The sequence below is a fragment of the Microcaecilia unicolor genome, chromosome 4 (assembly GCF_901765095.1).
Source record: "Microcaecilia unicolor chromosome 4, aMicUni1.1, whole genome shotgun sequence".
NCBI lineage: Eukaryota > Metazoa > Chordata > Amphibia > Gymnophiona > Siphonopidae > Microcaecilia > Microcaecilia unicolor.
Window position 1 is genome coordinate 152,813,906 of NC_044034.1, and position 19,187 is coordinate 152,833,092.

The window sequence follows — 19,187 nt, forward strand, 5'->3', positions numbered from 1 at the left end:
CTTCAATAGCACCTCTATGTTTTTGCAATTAAAGGGGCCCTTTTACTAAGTTGTGCTAGGCTGTCCTTGCACATTAAGGGGTACTTTTACTAAGGAGTGGCTAGAAAATGTCTGGTGCTGTGATTAGTGCATGGGTTTGTTGTGCACTGTAGCTGAAAAATGGCCACGGTACTTTTTTTTTTTTTAGTGGCCACGTTCTAAGCCATCTAAATGGGCTCAAGTGCTACTCCTGTGCTAATTGGGCAGCATGCAGCACGAAGTAAAGTGCCCCCACTATCAGATTAGCACAGGCACGCCTACTTGTGACCTGATTAGCCACTCTTGGAAAAAGAAAACTAGGCTAGATGGACCATTGGTTGACTCAGTATGACTATTCTTATGTTCTTACTCTCTGCCCCCAGACATGCCTCCCGCAGTAAATAATAAATATTTTTTACCACGGGAGTACTGCGCGCTGCTGCCCAAGCTACCGTGCAACAGCTTAGTACATCCCACGGTAGTGTCCTTACACCATGCAGTAGTCCCCAAATTAGGCTACCGCGCCTTAGTAAAAGGACCCCTAAGTGTGCAGTATTTATTTATTAATTTATTTTGGGAGGCGGAGCATGGGCAGAGAGTGGGTGTGGAAGCAGTAACTAGCTAGCACGTGTACATTAGTGCATGTTAAGTGGTTAATGCAGAAGCCCTTACTGCCTCCTGAGTATACGGCGGTAAGGGCTCCCGTATTAATTTTTTTTTAATGGCCACAAGCTAATAGGAACACTGCCATAAATGAAACATATAAAAAAGACAACGGCTAAGCTAGAAACGGGCTTAGCACGCGGGAAAGACCAGCATAAGAGTGCACTAAGTGCATTTAGTAGCACAGCTTAGTAAAAGGGCTCCAAAGTCAATTAACACAAAAAATATCATGGTATTAATAATTTACAAAAAGAAAATTTGAAAACAAGTTATTTTACTGCTAAAATACAGGATCAATCTTTCACATATTTGAAATTTCCAATTAACAGTTCATACAAAGTAAATGTGGAGTCACCGAGTATGTACAGAGAAAGCTTAATGTTATACAAATGCAAAAGCAGTTACTGTAACAAAAAAAAATTCTGTAACAAAACAAAAATATTCTGCAGGATTGCGTGCATGGTTAGAAAAAAGAAACATAAACACAGAAGCAGTTTTAACACACTGCTGACAATTTCCCTACAAGAAAAAGCTTCCAGAAGGAAATGATCAGCAGTGCATTATGTGTTACAGCTTTGAGTAAACCTGCATGCACAAAACTGATGGGAAACTGTTCTTAGTGGCTGACCAAATCGCAGTGTAGGGGTTAGGAGTAGAGGGGGAAGGGACAGCGAGGGCTCATCAGGTACAACATGGCAGGAAGAAAAGAAAGACAAAAGTCATGTTTCATGTGGGAAAGAAATAAAAACAAGGACATGGGTATGGTTGGAATTCTGTACAGTTTTATTTCGATACATTTAAGATCTGAAATTTAAACAAACTACCAGATGTAGAACCCATAGATTTAAGGAATAACTAAGCTCAAGGTTGCATATTTACTGACTGCACACTCTAATCTGGGGTTCTTACAACCCTTTCCTCAAGCAAATTCGACCAGTCTGTTTTTCAGGATATCCACAATCAATATGTAAGGCATAGATGATGCAGTGCCTGCAAATCAATCAAGCATACTCATTGTGGACATCCTTAAAAATCATCTGGATAAAGGTGTCCCAAGGATTGGGTTGAGAACCACTGCTCTAACACAAAAACTACTGTGTTTCACCATTATCTTTTTTCAAAACTTAATTATTTTTAGTTTTTCTACTTTATCATCACAACCCAATAGGTATAACCTCCAGCCAAATGGCCAGATTGTAGATAGTCTGATATTATGGACTGTGATTTTTCACCCTAGTTTCAATCACGGTGATTTATGCCTAGGATTAGGTAACTGCTCTTTTTGTCAGTGGGCTGCCATTGGAACTTTATACAGCTGGGTCAGAGTTAAACATGCTTCATGAATCTGGTTTTTCAGTATAGCTTTATTACAATCAACCAGATTAATATTAAAGAAAGCCAGCCATAGTGAAAGTGACACTGCTTACCTGTAATGGGAATTCTCTGTAGATTGTGGAACAAGTCAGTCAAACACACAGTGCCGTCATCCAACAGTGCAAAAGTCTAGACTTGCTTTCCCAGAGCCCAAAATTGGCTAGATGGCTTTCCAAGTGTATGTGGCTGCTCCCATATCTGTACTGGATATATATCCTCCTCAGTCTGCCACTAACTGGAGACTGCTTCATCCAGAAGTGGAAGGTAGAAGGGTATCTGTATCCTATCATCTACTGAGAACCACAATTTCACATTAGCAAATATGCTTTCTCCGTGGAAAATCAGGATGCATCAGCCACATTTAAGTGACTCCCATGGTTAGTATCATGAGTCCTTTAATCCCTCTAAAACCAAGTGCAGTTGCAGTGGTAAGATGAAGTCAGGAAGAGAACATTCTGAAACAGTATCCACCCATAAGTGCTGTCAGATGAGTAATCTTAAATCGATATAATAATGTTCAGGAAAGTATGGACTGATGACCATAAGGTCACTTTGTAGCCTGCATCCACTGATAAGGCTTGAAAGTTTGCAATGGTAATCACCAAAGCTCTGAGGTGATGGGCGTGTACTCTGTCATAGAGAGTTAACTGTGTCTAGTTATAACAAAACAAAATATGGTCTGACAACCACACTGAAAGAATCCTCTTTTTAATAGCAACATGAGGTTTATTGTTATCGCAAGAGAAATAGATGAGAAACTTTCCACTGATACTGTCTTTTGTAAGAATATGCAAAGATCTTGTGAACAGTCCAAGGTTTGTAACCGTTGTTTAGCATGGTTAGCACGCACTTAAGTAGGGAAGTACTATGGATTATATGATATTAAAAATCTGACAAAAATCTTTGGAAGGAAAAGTGGAGTGTGTTTGTTAATATGTTCTGGTGAAGCAATGGCAACTAAGAACAGTATTTTCCACAAGGCAAATTTTAGCAAAGAAGAGTCCATGGGCTAAAATGTAATTTCATGAATTCAGAAAACACAATTGGGAAATTAGATCTTTCCTGCTAGTCTAGGGGGCCACTAAGGAAGCTGAGGTTCCAAACCAGAGGCGTTTCTCTGCTTGAAAGCCATCAGGTTGGTTAAATTTCTCATGAAATCTCAAAACTAATGACGTTACCATCCACCCAAGAGTGGCGAGTGGTGAGGGCACTAAGATGCACCAGTTTATCTGTAGACCAGAGTTTGACAAGCGATACTATAGAAGCATCTGGAGGCCAGAAGGAGTCCTAAATTCTGACGTCAGATAAGCTATATGATTTCCTTGTACATTTCCATCTGGAGGCCAGTAGCATTTTTTGAACATCTAAAGAAAGCTGTAAAGCCCAGATCTTGCAGTTGTGTTAAGAGACCTTACTCTCCTACACAAGCTCTCCGTTCCTCTTATCACAATATTTGCTTTGAGCATGTCCATTCTAAAATTTTCAGTGTAGTTGGTCCATCACTTTGGAATGCCCTTCCCCCTATGCTACATCTCAAACCATCATTAGAAAAGTTTAAAGGATCCCTCAAAACTTTATTATTTCAGTACGCATTTAAATTTTGGAACCTTTGACCTCATTTTGTATCTCACATTGTAAACGGGCAGGGGGTGCTTCATCAACAAGAACCTAATTACTTTAATCTCTTCTATCCTACTTTAATTGTAATTCCTATTTCTCTTTTATGTTTTATAATCTATTTTTCATTTTGACCTTTTTATATTTTAAATGTAAAACGCTCTGAAAGATCCCTCAAAGGCAGTCAATCAAGAATTTAATAAACTTAGAAACTTGGAAGAAGAATTTAATTTTTTTCCTTTTCGTGATGAGATCTGGATTTGCAAGTTGCTAATGAAGTCCTGGAGAGACCACTGTTGCAGGGAAGGGAACCATATCTGGCATGGCCAGTATAGTACTATAGCAATCAAGGGCATTTGTCTTGTCTCAAATTCTACAGAGTTATGGAAACTAGTGGAAGTGGAGGCAATGCACAGGAGCCCCCATATCCTAGTGTACTATTAGGCTAATTTGCTGCTTGTCGGCCTTCTAAAGCAGAACAGAATGCAGTTTGTATTCATCTCAATGAAAAGAATCCAACGTCAGATTTTAAACAACAAAAAATAAAAATGAACTATTTGTATATACAATTGCTGGAATTGTTGTCATCTGCTAGTGTAAGAAGGAATTTCTAATAGTACAGAATGATATATGAAGTGATCAGGGCCAGTGCAAAAGTATTTGGTGCCTTAGGCAAACTTTCTGCCCCGCACATATTACTCCCAACATTTTGATAAGGAAACTAAAAAAATCATGATTACCCTAACATTTCATCTTCCAGAACCACCCTATAAAAATGCATAATTAAAATTAGACATCATAATTTTTAAATATTAAACTTTGCTTGGAATCAGATTACTTATAGAAGAATCTTCCCCCTGAAGGGAATCAATTTAAAAAGTATTGTAACTTGGATATTCATCATAAGTTAGAGAGTAAGAATAGTGCTCTGAAAATTAAAGAGAAAAGTGTCTATTTTGATTTGAAAACTATACTCAAGGACATAACCTAATTAATAAGAGGATAACTCTCATGATTATGGAACTACGCAAGTAACACCACATCCACAGGACAAAAAAAAATGTATTCTAATAAAACAAAACAATTTCATTCCGCCTCTAGTAGTATGTCCTTTGTGATACTCCCTAACAGGTCTAGTGGAGCATTAAAAATTTCAGGATACAGCTTCGAATGTAAAAAAAAAACCTTAACATTACAGAAAATCAGGGTACCATAAAGTGCCACTTTCAAACAGCACTTAGACAATATGCCATGCATTTTAGAAGAATAGTAGCCAAGATCATTTTCCATTACACTGGTTAAATTATTGCAATTAATATTGTAGCACTTAAGCGATGACTGTCACTGTAAGAAAAATGTGCTGTAGTTTGCAGTCTGAGTCATGACAAATATGAGTGAGGATAAGAGTTGTATGAAGAAAACAAAAAAATTAGGAGTAAACACTGCCTAACACTGAATCTGAAAGGCAGTTAACCAAACATAAACATAGCTGTAATATTAATATTTTTGTTGCATTGTTTTACTGTTACTTATTTTTGGATTGATTGGATGACATTTGGTATGCTCCTGTCTTTCCTATCTTATTACTGGAGTTCCTTTACTTCTTTTATTTTATTTTAAATCATGTACACCGCCTAAACTTGTCCTCAACAATATAATTATTGCTTTTATTAAAATCAAGTGTATCAGCTGACCTTCTCTTTCTTCTTCAATCTGTGCCATTCTCAGAGCTATGGCCAATTTTTCCTCTCTGACTTGGTCATGTGCATCCTCTGACTCCGGTACCATCTCCTGCCATTCCAGAAGACGATTCTGTAACTCATCCACACTACCAGATTCGCTTGTCTATGGAACACAAATCAAAACAGGAGTTTACCAATATAAAAAACAAGATATGAAATGAAAGCCCTAACAATTACCTAGGTTAAAAAAGTTCAAATTAAAATGTAAGACTAGACTGGAAGATGGATATAAATTAATCATTAAATGTACTTTTTACTTTCAGATGTAAGAACTAATCTACGCTAAGCAGATCAGAACTTAGTCACAATTTAGCAGTAGGATTCATTAATCAAAAATGCTAACCTTGGGAAGAATGTCCAGAACAACCAATTATACCTGGTAAGGATGTGCATTTGCTAGTGTGCCTTAAATTCAGTGTATACAAAATCAGTTTATAATTGTTTTTCATAAACCACTTTGCTACAGCTTCTCAGCTTCTGAAAATTTAATAAATCAAATCCTATGTATTAATGTAGGTATAATTGATTTGCACATGTTAAAAAGTTCTAAATATGCATTAAAATGTGTTTTATTTTTATTAAAAATGAAAGTGTGAAACAGATTGAAAATCAGAAAGTCTGAAAAATTCAGAATGAATCAAAACTTTGTGTGTGCATGTCCCTAGTAATAGCTATCTAATGAAAACCAAGCAGGAAGAAACCTGTGAGGCTGCCCTCTTTGTAACTTGCTCAAGATCTGCCTGTAATTTTCGTTGTTGCTCTTCATAGATCTCCAGTTTAGCCAGCAGTTCTTCTGCAAAAGCAAATTGAATTAGCAAAGCATTTTTTTTCAAACTAGAAATAGTTTTAGTGTTTAAAAGTATAAACTGCAACAGGATGATCTGAAAGCATGGTGCCCGGATATATAATGGAAAATTATGTCAGGTAAGTTCCTTGTTGAACTACAGAAAAACGCTTAAATTTTTCCTTTTTCATTCTTATCTGTTAATTTTCTTTCCTTGAGCCCAACCAGACCAGTCCAGAACATATAGGTTATGCCCTTTAGCCAGCAGATGGAGACAAAGACTTATGAATTCCTTCCTAAAAGAGGCACCATGCAGACACAGCTCACCAATATTTCTGTAAGAAAGCACATGTGGACTAACCAAGCTAATTTTCTTCATACTAAAAATTTGGAGAAGAGAATTCAGGAGTCCCAATTAGAAATTTGATCCATCAAGAAAACTCAACAGCCACCAGCTCCTCCCTGCAGGATATACTGGGTAAAAACAATACCCTCTCTCCAACTACTGAGTGGATTTCTGGACTGGTCTGCTTAGATTCAAGAAAGAAAATTGGCAACAAAGACGAAATTTGTCCTTCCTTTGTTCTAATCCAAGCAGTCCAGAATCTATGGGATATAGCAAAGCAATTCTTATATTCGGTGGGAAGACGATATTCCCACTGCCAAGACTCCAGCTCTGAATGCAGCTGCTTCTCTTGCTTGCACATTGGCCTGTAAAATGCTTTAGTGGGCTTATGAGGATAGGTCTCCATTGGTACCCAACTCCTGCACTGCAGGTTCTGAAATACTCAAAACTTCCTATGCCTGCAAGATCACCCCAACACGCTCTTCTCTCTGGAACAGCCAGAAGGTCATCTCCTTCTGTAACTGAAAGCTCTCTCTCCTGCAAAAGATCCAACAAGAAAGGACCCCTCTCTGAACCACAGTGGCTTGCATCAACTTTCCCAGAAGCAACAGAAAAAACTTCAGTGTCTTGCAATGCATCCGTCCTTGGCCATTTAGCCTGAGCTGGAGAATCTAAAAGCTCAGACCATTCCCCAAGCCATGAAGTCCTCAGGCTCCCCCCTGCAACTTGCTGAGTAAGAAAGACTTGCTGAGTAAGAAAGGCTTTCTAGAGAAAGAGGACAAACTGGGTTTGCTGCTATTTTCTAGAATCCATCCCCATCTCTAGCATGGACTGGAAGAATTTGAGTGAGAAACCCCTCCTCCAGGGCCAAGAACAACAAGGACACTATTCCCTACATTTCAGCTGACTGATGTTCTGAAATGACCATCTCTCCTGTAATTTTCTGAGATAACCCTGCAGATTTGCCCTCCATGGGAGTGGAAAAAAGAATGTCTTTTCAAACTACTCCATCCAGAGCTATCTGGAAGTGAACTGGATTGCTGTCAATGGACAGCAGAGTTCCCTCAGCAGGCACTGCACTACTCCAAGGAACTGCTGCAAATGGCCAAGCAATATGAACAGTGCTTAACAGATTCAGTTGGAGCCTCAATCAGCTGCCATAATTCTGTGTATGGCCCCTCTCTTTGAAATGCCACATTCGGTCCCTTGTGCCTGTGGCCATCCAGCCCAAGAGAATGAAAGGACAGTTCTGCAAGGACAGCAGGCAGTGATGCCCCTGACGAAAAAGCAATTAAGTGGGAACACTTGCACAGGCAAACCCTGGGTCTGACATCACCCACAGCTCTCCTCAACGTGTCAGAAGATCAAAACTTCTGACTGCAAAGAGACCTCGTGATGTTCCCAACAATACATTTTAAAAGTGAACTAATTAACAATGAACCGCTCCTGGTGTGAATACACAGCCGGGGAGGGCAGGGGGAAAGACAATTCAGGAGCTCCCTCCTGTTAAAATACTACCTCAGCAGCCTTTAAAACTGGGACCATTAACATTTACTCCTTCAATAAGAAATAAAAATACTTTGTTTCTTTTAAATATTTTTTTTAATGAAGAAAACGGGAGACTAATCAACCCCAAGATATCAAGTTGGTCTGACAAGGGAGGGACTTAGACTCCTCCAGGCATCCCCCAAGGTTCAGAAACCCCAAATTCCTCCTTCTGAGCTCAACTGCATGATATTGCCCCTGACTATATGTTGCCCCTAATTAATTTGCCTTTGCACATTTCAACCTTTGGTGTAAGACTGTCTTCTTTTTCTTACCTGTAAGAAAATAGTTTATATATCTATTCAGCTACTTTTTTGTACCAAGGTACTAAGTGATGGAATTCCTTAACAAAAAATATAAGATGCCAACGTGATTACTTGGGCTTTCGTAAGTTTTTTAAATATTTCCTTTTCAAAAGATTTCTGTCAATTGATCCTGGTGCCTAGTCTGTCCACCTCCATTCTCTGCAGTACGTTTTGAGGCCCTTTTACAGACTGGTGGCAAGTCCAACGCAGGCAATAGTCCTGCCCGAGCGCACGCCATTTCCAGGGGAAAAAGAAAATCCCTGGAAATGGTTTACGTGACAGTAACCCGGCATTAATCAGTCATTGCTATGTACAGGTTAGCACAGGAGCCCTTACTGCCATCTCAACGGGTGATGGTAAGGGCTCCCCATTGCATGGTCATGTGGTAAGGGTTCTCCTACCACATAGCCATGTGTGTCTGGGGTTTTTCTTTTACCCACTGCGGTAAAAAGGGCCCTGGCGCGTGGGAAAAATAGCCCCCACCACTAGCACAGGGCCCTTTTTCCCACTGCTTGGTAAAAGGACCCCTTTATATTATTGAATTGTATGTATTTATGGTTCTTTCCTTATTGTTAAGTGTGAGTTTATGAATTTTATTTCATATTTTGTAATGACTTCTTTTTAGCTTGTTAACCACATTGAACTCGAAATTGTGCGGGAAAATGTGGGTATAAATGTCATAAGTGTCAGGTTAATTCACCACATATGCTATATTTATTTTACAAAGCCAATGTTTTAGCATTATTTATTGAACTTTATAATCTGTTTATGTAATTTTTAATATGTATCATTCATTTGTTATGTAAGCCACACTGAACCCGTCACTCTTGGGATAATGTGGGGTAAAAATGTCATAAATAAAATAAACTGGGTAACAGCAATTCAATTGTGCTCAGGAGCTGTCGCACAAGCCCAGTCCAGAGCTGCACTATGTTCGTCATCATCAGCTAGACACAGAGAATACTGGTGAGCTGTGGCTGCACAGTGCCTTTTATAGGGAAGTGCTCATATCTGCTGCCTGGACTGGTGTGGTTAGGACAAAAAGAAATGCTGTGGTTTCAGAAATAGTCATAGATGTACAGTGGTGGAAATAAGTATTTGATCCCTTGCTGATTTTGTAAGTTTGCCCACTGACAAAGACATGAGCAGCCCATAATTGAAGGGTAGGTTATTGGTAACAGTGAGAGATAGCACATCACAAATTAAATCCGGAAAATCACATTGTGGAAAGTATATGAATTTATTTGCATTCTGCAGAGGGAAATAAGTATTTAATCCCTCTGGCAAACAAGACCTAATACTTGGTGGCAAAACCCTTGTTGGCAAGCACAGCGGTCAGACGTCTTCTGTAGTTGATGATGAGGTTTGCACACATGTCAGGAGGAATTTTGGTCCACTCCTCTTTGCAGATCATCTCTAAATCATTAAGAGTTCTGGGCTGTCGCTTGGCAACTCGCAGCTTCAGCTCCCTCCATAAGTTTTCAATGGGATTAAGGTCTGGTGACTGGCTAGGCCACTCCATGACCCTAATGTGCTTCTTCCTGAGCCACTCCTTTGTTGCCTTGGCTGTATGTTTTGGGTCATTGTCGTGCTGGAAGACCCAGCCACGACCCATTTTTAAGGCCCTGGCGGAGGGAAGGAGGTTGTCACTCAGAATTGTACGGTACATGGCCCCATCCATTCTCCCATTGATGCGGTGAAGTAGTCCTGTGCCCTTAGCAGAGAAACACCCCCAAAACATAACATTTCCACCTCCATGCTTGACAGTGGGGACGGTGTTCTTTGGGTCATAGGCAGCATTTCTCTTCCTCCAAACACGGCGAGTTGAGTTCATGCCAAAGAGCTCAATTTTTGTCTCATCTGACCACAGCACCTTCTCCCAATCACTCTCGGCATCATCCAGGTGTTCACTGGCAAACTTCAGACGGGCCGTCACATGTGCCTTCCGGAGCAGGGGGACCTTGCGGGCACTGCAGGATTGCAATCCGTTATGTCGTAATGTGTTACCAATGGTTTTCGTGGTGACAGTGGTCCCAGCTGCCTTGAGATCATTGACAAGTTCCCCCCTTGTAGTTGTAGGCTGATTTCTAACCTTCCTCATGATCAAGGATACCCCACGAGGTGAGATTTTGCGTGGAGCCCCAGATCTTTGTCGATTGACAGTCATTTTGTACTTCTTCCATTTTCTTACTATGGCACCAACAGTTGTCTCCTTCTCGCCCAGTGTCTTACTGATGGTTTTGTAGCCCATTCCAGCCTTGTGCAGGTGTATGATCTTGTCCCTGACATCCTTAGACAGCTCCTTGCTCTTGGCCATTTTGTAGAGGTTAGAGTCTGACTGATTCACTGAGTCTGTAGACAGGTGTCTTTCATACAGGTGACCATTGCCGACAGCTGTCTGTCATGCAGGTAACGAGTTGATTTGGAGCATCTACCTGGTCTGTAGGGGCCAGATCTCTTACTGGTTGGTGGGGGATCAAATACTTATTTCCCTCTGCAGAATGCAAATAAATTCATATACTTTCCACAATGTGATTTTCCGGATTTAATTTGTGATGTGCTATCTCTCACTGTTACCAATAACCTACCCTTCAATCATGGGCTGCTCATGTCTTTGTCAGTGGGCAAACTTACAAAATCAGCAAGGGATCAAATACTTATTTCCACCACTGTAATTCCCAATCTACATTAACTAAATTTTCCCTAAATCTCACTCAGTGCAGAATTTGAGCTAACAGTCCCCCTCCCCTTCAAAAAAAAAAACAAACAAACAAACAAACTGCTCACCCCTCAATTATAAATAACCATTTTATCACTATGTACCTGCAGAAGAGCATTAAACAAAGCATTCAGATTAAAATACTCCTTTACTTCATGCCATCTCCTGAATAAAACACCTAAAGCCATAATTACAGACTCAGGGCTGTGGTAAGAGACTATATGTTTACCATGAGCCAAAGTGACTGCAAACAATGCTTATATGGTATCAATTAAGGGCACTAGGTAAAGCTCAACTGTTTAAAGAAAGGCCCATGACTGTATATTGGAAAATGGACTAAAGATCAGAAAAATTAGGCTCTAAAATCTATTTAAAAAAAAAACAACAAAAATATCAGAAAAATATATTTAGGATGATACAAAATTAAAATATCACAGTTTTAGCATCATGTGGCTTACGGGTACTAAAATGTATAAGGAGTGTTCCTTCTGAAGAGACAAAAACAAGTAATCATTCAGAAAGTAGATAAAGTATTTACCATTTTGACTTCTGAGCTCAGAAAATAGTTCAAGTTTTGATTGAAGCTCTTCTTTTTCATTTTCCAGCTCAATGACACGACTGGTTAAGTCAGAATGATTATTCTTTGATGATGACTGCAGAAGAACCATCAAAAGAAGGAAAGAACAGGTTTACCGAGCCATAACACACTTCCTCTTGACAATACTGATATCGAAAATTTCATCAACGGTCTGGACCCAAACCCAAGCGGACTGAACCTGGTCAAACTTCGCACCCTCACCACCGAAACACTCACCCAGGCGACTCATAAGTTCTCCATCACTCACTGCAAATTGGATACGTGCTCCAGCTACCTAATAAAATCCGCCCCCGACCGCTTCATAGCAGACCTCACATCCCACCTAAACTACTTACTCCAACATGGTCTCTTCCCAAAGGAAAATAGCAACATCCTACTCACCCCAATTCCTAAAGACACCAAGAAAAAAAGACAAGCGAACTCACCAACTACCGCCCAGTAGCATCTATCCCGCTAGAAGTCAAACTGATGGAAAGCATGGTAACCAAGCAACTTGGTGATTACATAAATTCTCAATCTTATATGAATCACAATCAGGATTTCGCCCCCTCCATAGCACTGAAACAGTACTCATTACACTCCAGGCCAAATTCAAACAGGAATTAGCAACAGGTGAAAGCAAACTCCTCCTTCAATTTGACATGTCCAGTGCATTCGACATGGTAAACCATAACATACTACTAAGACTCCTAGACTACTTTGGTACTGGTGGAAACATACTTAGTTGGATCAAGGGTTTCCTAAACACCAGAACATACCAAGTAAAATCAAACTCAAACATTTCATCACCGTGGAAAGCCGACTGCAGAGTACCTCAAGGATCACCACTATCACCAACCCTCTTCAACCTAATGATGACACCACTAGCCAAGTCCTTATCCAATAATGGCCTCAACCCATTCATCTATGCAGATGACGTCACAATATATATGCCATACAAAAATGACCTGATAGAAATCACCACCGAAATCGAACTCAGTCTAAACATCATGGACTCATGGGCAAACGCATTTCAAGTAAAACTCGACACAGATAAAACACACTGCCTCATCCTCTCATCCCAATACAACACGTACAAACCCACAACTATAAACACTCCAGACCACACCCTCCCTATTGCAGACAGCCTGAAAATCCTCGGCGTCACTATCGACTGAAACCTTACACTTGAGAGCCAAGTTAAATCTACAACTAAGAAAATGTTCAACAAATGTGGAAAACGCGTGAAACCTTTCTTCCCGAGCGAAACATTTCGCAGCATTACACAATCAATTGTAATAAGCCATGCAGATTACTGCAATGGAATCTATGCGGGATGCAAAGAAAAACTCATAAAGAAACTTCAGACCGCTCAAAATACAGCAGCCAGGCTTATATTTGGCAAAGCACAACTCAAAAGCGCCAAACCACTCAGAGAAAAACTACACTGGCTACCAATCAAAGAATGTATCGCTTTCAAAATTTGCACCTTGGTCCACAAAATCATCTACGGCGCAACCCCGGGATACATGTCAGACCTCATAGACCTACCAATAAGAAACACAATCAGATCAACACGAACATACCTAGACCTCCACTACCCAAGCTACAAAGGACTCAAATACAAATCAACCTACGCATCCAGCTTCTCCTACATAAGCACACAAATGTGGAGCGCATTACCAAAAGTCGTGAAAACCATGTACAACCACCTGAACTTCCAGAAAGCACTAAAAACCAACCTGTTCAAAAAGGCATACCCTCCAACCCAACCTAAGTGCCTAAACCTCACAACACAATGAAACCGAAGCTTGTAATAGACTCTATGCAACTCTTTCCCTCTACGATTCCCCAATGTGCCTATAACACATGAACCTTATTCGTCTACTACAACTCTCTGTATTTGTTTCACTACTAGAAATGGCGATTGCCTCTACGGTATTATGTAAGCCACATTGAGCCTGCAAATAGGTGGGAAAATGTGGGATACAAATAAAACAAATAAATAAAATAACTAATCTAGGAATTGATAATATATGTGCTTAAAGGAACTATGAACAATTTTTCTCTCACACATGCAGTGAAAATATTGCTTAAATTGTGCAGGAAAAATGCAAAACAGACGCATAGGTTTGGAAGAGCATCCAAAAATCAACATAAGGTGGCAGAAGGATGTTTTTCTCTCAAAAACGTCCAAGTTGTGATTTTTTTACACCCTGATTTTAGACGTTTTGCTCAACACTTCATCCTAATTTCAAGGGGGTGTGTTTTGGGAGGGACTCAGGTGGCACCAAAAAATAGACGTTTTTCTTCAATAATGGAAAATGAAAATGTCTAGGGCCAAAATTAAGACGTTTTGGCTAGACCTGTTTCAATCACCACTAAGTGACCAAAAGGTGTCCTAAACAACCACTGGAGGGATTAAGGCATAACCACCTTTACTCCCTCAGTGGTCACTGACTCTCTCCCAGCTCCCTAAGATGTGACAGAGACAGTACATACCTGGCTTTATGACAGCTTCAGATATAAAGGCCATTCCTATTAGATGAGGAAGCAGGTCTCAGGAGAAGCCTAGTGGTCGATGCAGTGGACTTTAGAGAATGGGACCCAGCCCATATCCCACTCTAACTGGTACACTTGGGTGGAACATGTGAGCCCTGCAAAAAAACACTAAATATCTGCCGCACCTATTTTTAGGTGAAACCAGCAAGCATGAGGACTACTGTATGGTGTAACTCAAATTTTACAAAAGACTCATTTTACAAAAAACGTTCTGTAAAAGAGACTGGGCATCCAAATGGCAGACGACGTTTAATGTGAGCAAGTGCAAAGTGATGCATGTGGGAAAGAGGAACCCGAACTACAGTTATGTGATGCAAGATTCCACATTAGAAGTCAATGACCAGGAAAGGGATCTAGGTGTCATAGTTGATGATATGTTGAAACTCTCTGCTAAGTGTGCAGCAGCAGCGGCGGCTAAGAAAGCAAAAAGAATGTTAGGTATTATTAGGAAAGGAATGGAAAAGAAAAATAAGAACACTATAATGCCTTTGTATCGCTCCATGATGCGACCACACCTCGAATACTATGTGCAATTCTGGTCACCGCATCTCAAAAAAGATATAGTGGAATTAGAAAAGGTACAGAGAAGGGCAACGAAAATGATAACAGGGATGGGACAACTTCCCTATGAGGAAAAGCTAAAGCAGATGGGCTCTTCAGCTTGAGAGAAAAAACAGCTGAGGGGAGATATGAAAGAAGTCCATAAAATAAGTGGAACAGGTAGACGTGAATAGCTTGTTTACTCTCCAAAAATACTAGGACTAGGGAGCAAGCAATGAAGCTACAAAGTAGTAAATTTAAAACAAATCTGAGAAAATATTTCTTCACTCAACGTGTAATTAAACTCTGGAATTCGTTGCCAGAGAATGTGGTATAAGCAGTTAGCTTAGTGGGTTTAAAAAAGGTTTGGATAGCTTCCTAAAGGAAAAGTCCATACGCCATTATTAAGATGGACTTGGGGGAAATCCACTGCTTATTTCTAGGCTAAGCAGCATAAAATATATTGTACTGTTTTGGAATCTTGACAGGTGCTTGTAAACTGGATTGGCCACTCTTGGAAACATGATGCTGGGCTTGATGGACCTTCGGTCTGTCCCAGTATGGCAACACTTATGTACTTATGACGATACATGAATGAGCCAATCGTCTAGATAGAGATTAACTCAGATTCCCTGGCACCAAAGGAAGGACGCAACTACCACTACAACCTTGGTAAACATTCTTGGTGCCATGGTGAGACCAAAGGCCAAAGCCCTGAACTAAAAGTGACAGCCCAGCACCGCAAAACGTAGAAACCTCTGATGCAGCAGCCATAAGTACTCCTCCTTGAGATCAAGGGCGGTGAGAAATTCTCCTGTTTGAACAGAGGCTATGATTGCTCTTATTGTTTTGATGTGACAATGGGACACTTGGGAGGCAGCGGTTTAGACCTTTGAGATCAAACATTGGACGAAAGGTGCCTTCCTCTTTGGGACAATAAAGTAAATGGAGTATCTGTTTTGTCCTTGTTTAGCCTGGGGAACTGGAACAATGGCTTGCAGCACCAGCAACGAACCTACACTGGCCTGAACCTTGACTGCCTTGAATCCCTTTTGACAAGGAGACTTCAAGAAGAGAGGAATAACTGGACGGGAGAACTCCAACTTGTAACCTTCTGTAAGAAAATCCAGAACATACTGATATGACATGATTTTGGCCCACACCTCCCAAAACTCCTTAAGTCGTTCTCCCACTGGAGGAAGAGAAGAGTGGACCAAATCTGGTACTCGTATCTTATCCAACTAGCAACAAAGAAACCATATACCTTCCCTCATCAGTCAGACCTAATTGCATAGAACAAGGGTCATCTACTCCACCACAGCGGGGCTGGTGGTTGGGAGGTGGGGATAGTGCTGGGCAGACTTATACGGTCTGTGCCAGAGCCGGTGGTGGGAAGCGGGACTGGTGGTTGGGAGGCGGGGATAGTGCTGGACAGACTTGTACGGTCTGTGCCAGAGACGGTGGTTGGGAGGAGGGGCTGGTGGTTGGGAGGCGGGGATAGTGCTGGGCAGACTTATACGGTCTGTGCTCTGAAGAGTACAGGTACAAATCAAAGTAGGGTATACACAAAAAGCAGCAAATATGAGTTATCTTGTTGGGCAGACTGGATGGACCGTGCAGGTCTTTTTCTGCCGTCAGCTACTATGTTACTATGTAACATGCAAGCTCTTCAACTCATGGTATGGATGTTGACATCTGTTAACTGAGCCATTTGCCCAAACAGGTTTTAATGACCTACAGAAGACCCTACATAAAACAATTTTATAACTTCAAATGACAAAATATTTTCTATATAGTGCCAAAACCAAAACAATCAATTCACTTGCACAGTTTCTGTACTCCTTCAACATCTAATACATTATTCAACTCTGGATTAAAAACAAACTCTGTTTAACTACATCTCAGTTCTATTTCAGCCTTCCCCAATCAAGCAGACAAATCCTGAATTTCATTACACCCATTGATTGTTCGCTTTATGAAGAGACTCAATAATATATTCGCCCACCTCTAAAACCACCAATTTCAATTTGGGACCTTAGCTTGGTGCTACATCAACTGACGCAAGACCCTTTTGAGCCTATGAAGACAGCAGTCCGTAAATGCATCTCCTGGAAAACATGCTTCCTGCTAGCCAGCAAGGCAAGTCAGTAAGTTACAAATGCTAGTAGATAAACCACCCCACACACAGCTTGGACAAAATAAATTACTCTTATAATACATCCAAAGTTTCTATCTAAAGTAGCTTTGCTTTTTCACATTAACCAATCAATCGTACTATCTTCTTTCTTTCCCAACTCTCAAAAAATGACCAGAAATAAACAGGGCACACCTTGGATTGTATACAAGCACTCCAAATCTATACAGAAAGAACAAAAGACATCTTAGGAAAACTTTACAGCCTTTTGTGTTATATCATCTGAATAAGCCAGGAAACCCGATAGTGAAAGAATCACATTGGCATGGATATCAGAATGAATATCATTTTGCTATGAGCTAGCAAGGATGAGCCTTGTGAGTAACACTCATCCCCATCATATTTAGAAGGTCTGAGACAGCAATTTGGTTGTCTCCCAACATTTTCATTTGTCACTACTGCTTAGACCACCAATCACATTTGGACAGACTATCTTAAGCACTGTTGTGTGAAATAAGCAAATAAATAATTTTAAAAATAAAATGAGTGGGGGGAGGAAGACAGAAAAATGCTCTGTTAGCATAAATTAAACATAACACAGTAACAGATGTTCTCATGGTTTATTTTGTTTTTCTGAATTGCAGTCTAGTACAGAGTAGCAGATCTCCATGGCTACAAATGTACTAATTATCTGCAAAGAAAAAAAAAAAAAAAAGGAATTTCAACAGATAAGTGGTTTATCTTTATTAGTTATTCTTGTCACTCCTTTAAGTGTGACAACACAATTACTTATCAATAACAAAACACCCAGCTCCCTACAATATCACTTATTTTCACAATCTGTAGTAGAAAGTTGCTACCACCACATTGGCATTATATTTAAGCCAAACCATTGGTCTGGGTGGGCTTAAGTACTCCCTTAATGATCCTCCATCGGATATCAGCTATTTGATGACCAAACTGAATCATCAAATAGCTGATATCCGATGGAGGATCACTGACCATATATCTCTGTGGGGTGGGAGGGTGGTAAGATAGAAAAAATTGCTTAACTATAGGGAACAATACTGGATTTTTTCTTTAAAAGCAATGGCCCGGAGGATCACATGATGCTATGCTCGGGGGAAGACGCTAGTTTCAGTCTCTCCGGGCCTCCAAGCAACTCCCGCGACCTTTGCAGCGCACTAAATCATTACCAACCCTAGATTTTGCTACCTGGTGAGAGCCGGACCAGTTTTACAGCAGTTGATTTGGTTTGGCGACAAGACTATGGCGGCGAGAGCGGAGCATAAGGAAAAAAACTGAGGCAAAACGGTGGAGGACAAAATGGCGGCGCCTTCGAGCCCAGCTGCCCCTACAATTTCCTCAACGTGGATTGTGGAGATTACCTCAGAAATGACTGTAGTCCTGGAAGATCTAATGGATAGGCGATTAGCTCCTATAGATACTAAATTGGAGTGCTTGCACGCCTAAAATGGAAGAACTTTCAAAAGACTGTGTGGCCTTCCAGACTCGAACAGCAGCAGTGGAAGACTACTCCACAGGGGTGGCGGCGCAGCGCAGAGCTTTCTCCCCCATTTGCTCGAAGTTGTTTGCCCTCAACATTAAATTTGCATTGATATACCCGGTCACTCTCAAACTTACACATGGGGGTTCGACTCAATCATATACCTCGGTGGAGGAAGTGCACAAATTTCTTGCACAAGTGGAAGGGGGAACCATCAAGGATGACCTGAAGGAATACCTAGATGATCTGACAAGGAAGAAGGATTTCATGGGGCCATTTAATATAATACAATTACGAAGGGATAATATGGATGGAGGGAAGTACTGAATACAGGCTTTGGATTTTTTTTTTTTTAAGGCCCCTAATTTGTTGGTTATTGAATCACGGAGGACGCAGGATTAAGCTTGGGAAAGCTCCGGTTGTTGGATGTGAGGGGGTGCGTATGGATGTTTTTAGGGTTTGGTTTTTTTTTGTTGTTGACTGTTGTTTGCTTCTGCAAGTTGCAATTAGTTTTGTTTTATAAAGTATGTAACAGGGGTTGGTGGTGAGGCGTTTGAAGTGATTGTTCCTATGGGGGGAACGGGAAATGGGGCTTAGGCTTCAGGAAATATTTGGGATTTGGAGGTTAAGGGTGAAGTACTGGCAAGATAAGGAGAGATGGATTAGATTGGCAAAGATGTTGGGTGGGGGATGGAGAATGGGCCGTCTCTCACCACTGAATACTATACCAGAACTTAAGTTGAAAGCGATCCTT

At 40.6% G+C, this 19,187-nt stretch overlaps 1 protein-coding gene across 3 annotated transcripts in view; it reads right to left on the minus strand.

Annotated features, from left to right (window-relative positions):
• The window catches only part of LOC115468775 (golgin subfamily B member 1-like), a 133,054-nt gene that overhangs the window by 51,654 nt on the left and 62,213 nt on the right, over nucleotides 1–19,187 (minus strand). For all 3 annotated transcript variants that reach the window (XM_030200754.1, XM_030200751.1, XM_030200753.1), the window contains exons 12-14: nucleotides 11,652–11,766; nucleotides 6,116–6,207; nucleotides 5,366–5,517 (exon numbers count right to left, since the gene is read on the minus strand). In XM_030200754.1, coding sequence (XP_030056614.1) covers nucleotides 5,366–5,517; nucleotides 6,116–6,207; nucleotides 11,652–11,766 — 359 coding nt within the window. The remainder of the gene's footprint in view (nucleotides 1–5,365; nucleotides 5,518–6,115; nucleotides 6,208–11,651; nucleotides 11,767–19,187) is intronic.